The 7,856-nt window shown below is 35.6% G+C and overlaps 1 protein-coding gene across 1 annotated transcript; it reads left to right on the top strand.

Moving 5' to 3' along the window:
* Positions 1-3,634: 3,634 nt before the first annotated feature.
* Positions 3,635-5,896, top strand: LOC111420751 (uncharacterized). The gene is made up of 4 exons (XM_023053787.2): positions 3,635-4,146; positions 4,202-4,334; positions 4,421-4,883; positions 4,939-5,896. The coding sequence occupies exons 3-4, from the start codon at positions 4,710-4,712 to the stop codon at positions 5,695-5,697; spliced, it is 933 nt and encodes a 310-aa protein (XP_022909555.2). The 5' UTR covers positions 3,635-4,146; positions 4,202-4,334; positions 4,421-4,709; the 3' UTR covers positions 5,698-5,896.
* The last annotated feature ends 1,960 nt before the right edge of the window (positions 5,897-7,856 follow it).

Here is a 7,856-nt window from a genome sequence, read left to right as displayed (position 1 = left end):
CTCTATAATCAGCCGCAATAAGCCTCTTAGACCTGGAGCGCAAGATAGAGAAAGCCAAGTAATCACTATTATGTCGAGTAGATTTCCATTTTTTATGGTAAAGTAGCTTTTCTTTAATGACACGAATAGTTGAACGTTTGTACCAGTAAGGAAAACGTTGCTTAGGCAGAAAGCGCTTAGGAACGTCTCTGTTAATTACATAATTAACGCGGTCATAGAAAACTTCAACCATGCTCTCCACGCCCATCCCAGCAAAAACAGTCTGCCAATCGATACTATTTAAGAAACACTTGATAGCTCCGGAATTCGCGTTCTTAAAAAGAAAGCGAACATTCGGACCATCACTCAGACAAATGAACATGCCCGATAATAAGAATTCAAACGGTGGATGGTGGCAGTCAGGATCCACAAGTGGATCGTTGCAGAGGTGTATGCTTTCGACTCGACCGTTAGCGCATAGAACAAGATCAAGAATTCTATTATTAATATTCGATACATTATTAAATTGACTAAAATTACAATATGAATAAATGTTAAGAAAATCAATCGCGCGACGGTCGAAATTCCCTGTGGGAATTAATACATCATCTTCAGACATAGACCAAGAGATAGTTGGCATGTTGAAATCACCTATAATAACAATCATAATTTCCGGGTAGGCATCGCGCACAGCAGACACACTGGACAAAAACAGATTCAGCGCTTCATCAGCAGAAGGAGGAAGATAAACACAGCACAAAAGAAAAATTAGTTGACCGCACTGAACTTTCAACCACAAGTCCTCCGCACCACTTTGCAGACTCGGCATGGGAACGGTATGAAAGCCATGCTTCGCAGCTATAAGGACTCCGCCACCATCGCGCTTGGTGGAAGCCGTTGAATTTCTATCGCGACGATATACGGTATAAGATGAGTTGAGTAACTCCTTGTCGGATATGCTATCATTAAGAAATGTTTCAGTAAGGCAGATAAAATCCGCCAATAAGGCATGTGAATTGATTGAACAAGTATTAGTCTTGGATCGTAAACCACGGACGTTCTGATAATAGAAGCTGATACCCATAAACCGTTAAAAAGTGATAGGAACAACAATAAAAACGACGAGGGCCATCTTACAATTTATTCAAGTCAGACGACGATTTGATCACCAAAATCTTCGCTCTATCATCTTTCCGCACATGGATCACGCAGCTCTTCGTCCAGATATACTTGTAGTTTTTATTTCTCGCGATTTCTCGCACCTTACTAAAGAGGTCCATGTTACGAGCCGTAAGATGTTCATTAATGTAAAGATTATCCGCAACGTCGGGAATCGACAGACAACGGCCATTGGCACTGCGACGATATAATTTGGCCGCGCTAAAAATACGGTCACGTGTTATTCTGGAGGTGAACTTTACTATAATGGCCTTAGCGCGCGACTTGTCTTTTCCTGGAGATGGTCTTTGAGGCAAGCGATGAACTGCATCTATATCGGAAGCCACAATAGGAGATTTGATAGCTTCCGCAATGTTGGACACAATTTCGGGAAGATTTTCTCCTACATGTTCGGGAACTCCCGCGATGATCAGATTATTGAGCCGCGAATACTGCTCGAGGTGATCAAGGCGACACTCCGCAGCAGCTAGATCAGCCTTAAGTTTAGAATTTACAGCGACCAGCGCATCGACTTGCTTAATCTTATCACCGAAATTGTTAAGGGCTCGCTCGAAATCAGTGATTTTGTCGCCGTAGAAGGAAATTGACTTAACAATCTCGTCGTATTTGTTTGATAAATTCTTTACATCATTCTGAATAGATGATAAGAGACGGTACAGTTGAGCATTGCTAGGGCCACTAGAAGACTGGGAATCAGAGATTTCATCGTCAATTATGACGGATTTATCCAAATTTCCTCGACATTTGGAACATTTCCAAAAGACACCCCCCGCCTTAATTTGTTCAAGCGCATCGGACGAAATTTTTACGCATTTGGCGTGGAAGTTCCCGTGGCAGCCGCCGCACTGAAGGCCAGGACTCTTGGATGACAGGCGAGACGAGCAGATCTTGCACCCCGACATCGATACGGGGATTCCGGTTCCAACGACAGGACAAAGGTCAACACGAGCGAATACGACAACGCGGCGGAAGAAAGAATATGTAAAAATAGATATATTAATCCTTCGAAAAATGTTGAATGCAAAACCGAACAAAATCAAACACCACGCTGACCAGCACCCGCGGGTGAATGTAAAAAACAAAAAAGAAGCCTTAAATATAACAATCGCACAACACTACTTAGAAACTCAAGAGACGCGATTATGCGACCGTACACCTCGCACGTTTTCGCGACTAATGTATAATAATGTATAATACAGTAAATCTCCATATTCGCTTTCGATGTCATCAAGGAATTGTTTGAATTGCTTGTGATTGAGTCCTCGTGATTTTATGAAATTTACAGTCGAAACTACCACTTTCATGACATTTTGAAATTCAATTTTTTTAGAACAGAGGGCTTCTTGGTGTATAATGCAGTGAAACTGCATCAGATCTTCAGCGTTTATGTTTTTTTCTTGCAGATGCTTTTTCAGCGAAGTAACTAGCCCGGAATTGACACCAATCATCGAAGGAGCACCGTCAGTCGCAACTCCCGATAATTTTGATAAGTCCAAATCAGTTTTTGAACACTCATCCAAAAGTATATTGAGTATATCAATTTCTTTGGTTTGACCTTTCAATGAACACATTCCTAATAACTCTTCTAAGACTTCAAAATCTTGAGTAACACCTCGTATGAATATGAGAAGTTGAGCTGTGGAACTAATATCAGTGGATTCGTCGAGTGCTAAATAAAAAAAATTCAATGATCTTAGTTTTTTCAGTTAATTGTTCCGCAATATTACCTGACAAAGACATAATTCGTCTTTGGATAGTCATACGATTCAGTTGAATTTTCTCAAACTTTTTTGCTGCATCTGGACACATTTTCTTAGCGGCAATTTCTATGCATTCTTTTACAAAATCCCCATCATTGAAGGGGCGACTTCGCTTTGCTATCATTCGAGAAATTTCATAATTAACTTCTGTAGCTGTTTCTGAATCTTGAATGGGTTTTATAAACATAGCTTGCTGACCAATAAGCTCCCGTTTTAAAGACAACATTTTTTGCTTTCTTAATTCGCCTGTAAACTTGGTAAAAGTAGGATGCTGCGTTTCATAGTGCCTTTTTACATTATATTCCTTTGCAATCGCAACAGAATTCTTGCAAATTAAACAAACGACTTTGTTATGCGACCATACGAAAAAGTATTTCTCAGTCCAAATTTCTTGAAACTGCCGATTTTCATCTTTAACCTTACGTTTTTTACTAGGTCCTGGCTTGTCCATGTTGTGTTCTAATCCTGGCTAGGATTAACACAGCACCTAAAAACAATTACAGTACCTACTTAAATTACCCATCCTTGGCGCGGTATTTGAATGATTTTCATAAGTTTTATGGACGTCGCTCACAATATCAAAAGAAACAAAGTACTTTAATATTTATTATTTTTCGAATGTACGAGAATATTATTTTTGCCACCAGTATTCGACCGGCGGGCCGCGGTCTGTGCATCTCTGCTCTAGAGGCACCTCTTGCGGTCCAGGTATATTTATTAATGTTTCGTTGTCGGATGAAAATTGGAATTAATTAGAAAAGAAACATAACCTTAATTTCAATGTCGGTAAGTTAGCTAACTTCAATGACAGTTTACTTTGACATTTTTAATTTTTAACACATTTTTTTATTAAGCGATGAGATTATGGGTTTTATTTCTGGTTTATTTTTCTTTTTGGTTGGGGTTTGGATCATCGAACACTACGCAAATACCCAATCGCACAAAAACCATCAATCCAAACGTGTTTCAAAAAACGCTGAGAAGACACTTGCAAGAGAAAGATTGGAACAAAACGCTTTTGGAGATTCTCGCAAATCGGCAATCGGAAGTGCAACGTTTAAAACCGATTCAAAAATTGATTTTGCTTCTTGCATTAGAAACCAACAGGCAGAATATTGGATCTAAACGAAATAAACGTGATGGATTTATAACGAGTTTTGGTACTGGAGTTGGAAAAGCAGCGACTGGTGTCTTAAACGCTAGTATTTTATCGATTGATGAATTTAAGGTGGATTTAAAATGAGTTTTTTGTAATAAGAATTCAAAAATGACTTATTTTTTAGGATACGTTCATAAGAGGAAGTCGAAGTTTACAAGAAAAAAAGTTAGACGATGAATATGAAGATGATTACAAAAAAGAACTTAAAATGCCTTTTAACAAAGATATTTATTTGATTACTTTTCCTTTTGCCGGAGGTATTTACGAAAATATTACAAAAATAAATTAAAATGTTATTATTGAACTGTTTATTTTTGTGCTTAATTAATATTTTTCTTTGAAGGTGTTTGCATCTTAATCATAATTCTCTGTGTAATTCTAAAACCAACGGGACCTTGTTGCGATAAATTCCTACAACAACCCGGCGAATTAACGTATAGGCAAAGAAAAATGTTGGAGAGAAAACGAAGAATTCAAGAATATAAACGAAATAAACGCTTAAATTCCATCATCAAGAAACAGAAAAAAAAACTAATGCAAATTCAAAAACGTGAAATGAAAAAAAGGAGAAAAGATAAAAAAATTAAACGGAATTAAATTAATCTGTCAACATCAAAATAACTTCAACGAAAATGTATTTATTATGTATAACTCAATTTGTAATCAATTTCTGTTTAATAATATGTGTCCATTCATTTCCAAAAATATCGTTTAACACCGCTGGAAATGACACAAACGAAGAGTATCCCGAAGATGTTTATGGATCTGTACTTAACGACACTGTATATGGACCAATATTCACGGATGTAAATAACCCACAATAATTCAATTTAATTTTAATTAAAACCAACTTAATTTTAGAACACAACAGACGAAGAAGATTTAATAAAAGGTCCATATAGACATGAATACCAGATTGGAAAAGTACTCGGAATTACACTACCTACAACAATTTGTTTCCTCTTATTAATTATATTTGTGTGTTTAATCTGTAGACCAAAAACTCACTTTGTCAGTCATTTCACACGACCCCGATACGAACTTTGTCGGCATCAAAAGAAAACCCACGAAGCTTACCGTTTAAAACATGCCCCGACACCTCAAGAACGCGAACAAAAACGTTTGGAAGAGTTAAGAAAAGAAGAGGAACGTATAGAAAAAATTAAAGAAAAACGGCGACTAAAACGTGAAAAGAAATTTGCAAAACAACAAAGAAAATGTGATAAGCGACATGAAGCGAGAGTTCAAGCTCATGAAAAGGCTAAAACGAAGCATATTGCACGATTGCAAAAATTAAAGTTGCAAAGGGAGAAAGATATTCAGAAAAAAATTAAGAAAAAGGCTTTCTTGGAAGAGAGAAGGGATGAATTGTTGGAGAGGGAAGGAAGAGAACCGCGTATTGATCGATCGAGGAGAAGTAAAAGTTTGATTTATGGAAGTGGGAAGATGTTGGATGATGATGACAGATTTATAAGGGAGGATGTTAGGCTGAGAAGAAGTACGGATGAGTTGAGTCAAAGAAGTAGCGAGAAGATCTCATTTGTCGATTTACGAGATAAAAGAAATGATGATAGAAGTACAAGAATTAGGGGGCCACCGAGAGAAAGACATTATGATTAAATTTTTAAAAATTTTAATTTAAGTATTTTAATTATATTTATTTTTTATCTTTTTTTTCTTTTTCATCTTCAATATGAACGTGGTACGTTTTTTCTTCGGGTTCTTTAAATATGTCTTCTTTCACCTTAAGCTTTTTCTCAATTTGACTAAAAGCCCTCTTCTCAATCTTTTCTTTTTCCACTAGTTTCCTTTTAAATTCCCATTCGGCTTCTTTATGTCCTTGCACAACATCTTTAAAGTGTTGCTGTCTAGCTTTTTCTTTCTCTCTCGAGGCAACCAGTCTTTGTCGATCCCTTCGTTTCTTCTCAGCCCATTGTTCCTTGTACTTTTTAGCCAATTCTTTTTCACTCGCTCTTTCCTTCTGTTGAATTTCCTCTATTTTCATTTTTTTCTGTTTCAATTTTTCTTTTTTAGCTTTAGCTTCGAGTTTTGAGGTTGTTTTATCTAATTTCCAAACTTGTTTTGATTCGCGTTTGCGGATTCTGTAGGACGGTTGACCGGGTCTTCTTAAGAAATGATCACAAAACCAACCCGTGGGCATCAAAAGGAATCCTAAACCAACTATTAATAGCAAAAATAGTGCGGCTGTTACAAAAGATCCAATTACGAAGGGAATAAAATCACCGTAAACTCCAATAATATCTGGGTATGTTTCTTTACTTTTTGGAACTTCACTTTCATCCGGTTTATTATAAGGAAATAATTCTGATAAATTCAATAGATTTGTGTAGTTTGGGTAAATTTTTGTTGTGTTTGAATCTTCATGTTCCGGTGAATCTGATGCTTCATCACCATTCGATGTTTTGATTAATAATAAATAAATTAATTGAATTAGAATAATTGGCGTGAAATAAATCAGTATTAATTGCATTTTTGCAACAAATTTTAAAGTATTATTTTGAAGTTGACAATTGACTTTTTATTTGCAATAATTTTTGGTAAAATAATCTATATATCCAAATAACGTTGAATAATGATGAGTTTTAAAAAGTTTTAAACTGTAATTATAGTTAAATTAAAATTAAATAATTATTAAAAAAGAAAAGTGGCGCCATCTCTTGGTTATTTTTGATTTTTTTTACAATGGTTGGCCAAAGTCCGTTGAGTATTGGATATAACTTGTTATAAGTTATAAGGTTATCCAACATCGAAGAAATTGACGTTGACGGGGTGAGGTAGGAAGTGTGACGTCACACATACGAATATTTGATATGAAATGTTGATCAAAAGTCTGATTTTTTGAATACGCAATTGAATAGATGTAATGGTTCTGAATAATAATACGATAGGTGCCACATTACGCGGTTGCTTAACAGTACCAGTTTGAATTTCTTGAACGTTTACGTTGCGAGGTACAACTTTTTAGTAATTATAAAAAACTGTAATTTTAATTACAAATTTACTTAAGTTTTAAACTCGATCTTTTAAAGATGAGTACGATGTTTCGGTATATTTCAAACTTTCTTTTGACAATGGCTTATTTGACATAATTGAAAATGAAACCAATAGATATGCCGAACAGCAGCCAGGAACTTCATCAAATACATGGATACCTGTTTCTAGAAATGATATTTACGTATTTTTGGCACTAAACATTCTTCAAGGTATTGTAAACAAACCTGCGGAAAGAATGTATTGGTCTTCAAACGAATTGATTGCAACTCCAATTTTTCCCAGACTTATGTCACAAAGACGGTATGCTCAAATAAAGCACAACTTACATTTTTCATACAACGAAGATTGCAATACACAACAAAAAAACAACATCCTAATAAAAAACTTCAAAAAATTGGCCCGTTTTTTATTACATAAATAAAAAAATTTCATTTTTATATACAGCATATCCGGTATCTTCCGCATCAGAGCATTATACGGTTGTAGGATACATTATTCTGAAGCGATCTTTCTAATAAAATTTTTTCGATATGTTTATAATAACCGCACGGGAACTGTTTCCCTGTTCGTTCCCTCTGAAACGATCTCGTTTCGGCATAAAATTTTATTGTTTGTGTGCATCAAAAACAGGATATTTGTATTCATCAATAATTTACACTGGTAAAGGAACAATAATAGGTGAGAAATACAAAGATAAACCCTTTACTTTTCAAGCAGTTATGAACTTTACTGGATCCGGAATAATTAAAGAATACCTGTCCCTC

Source organism: Onthophagus taurus, chromosome 3 (genome assembly GCF_036711975.1).
Source record: "Onthophagus taurus isolate NC chromosome 3, IU_Otau_3.0, whole genome shotgun sequence".
In the NCBI taxonomy this organism is placed as follows: Eukaryota; Metazoa; Arthropoda; class Insecta; order Coleoptera; family Scarabaeidae; genus Onthophagus; species Onthophagus taurus.
Note: the sequence above shows the minus strand (reverse complement) of the source record. Positions and strands in the feature narration are given on the sequence as shown.

What these genes read in the sequence shown, in the direction of transcription:
- LOC111420751 (XM_023053787.2), top strand. Translation starts at nt 4,710, where the DNA reads ATGTATTTATTATGTATAACTCAATTTGTAATCAATTTCTGTTTAATA. An exon ending in ATGGACCAATATTCACGGAT is followed by an intron (nt 4,884 to 4,938) that starts GTAAATAACCCA and finishes ACTTAATTTTAG; the next exon opens with AACACAACAGACGAAGAAGA.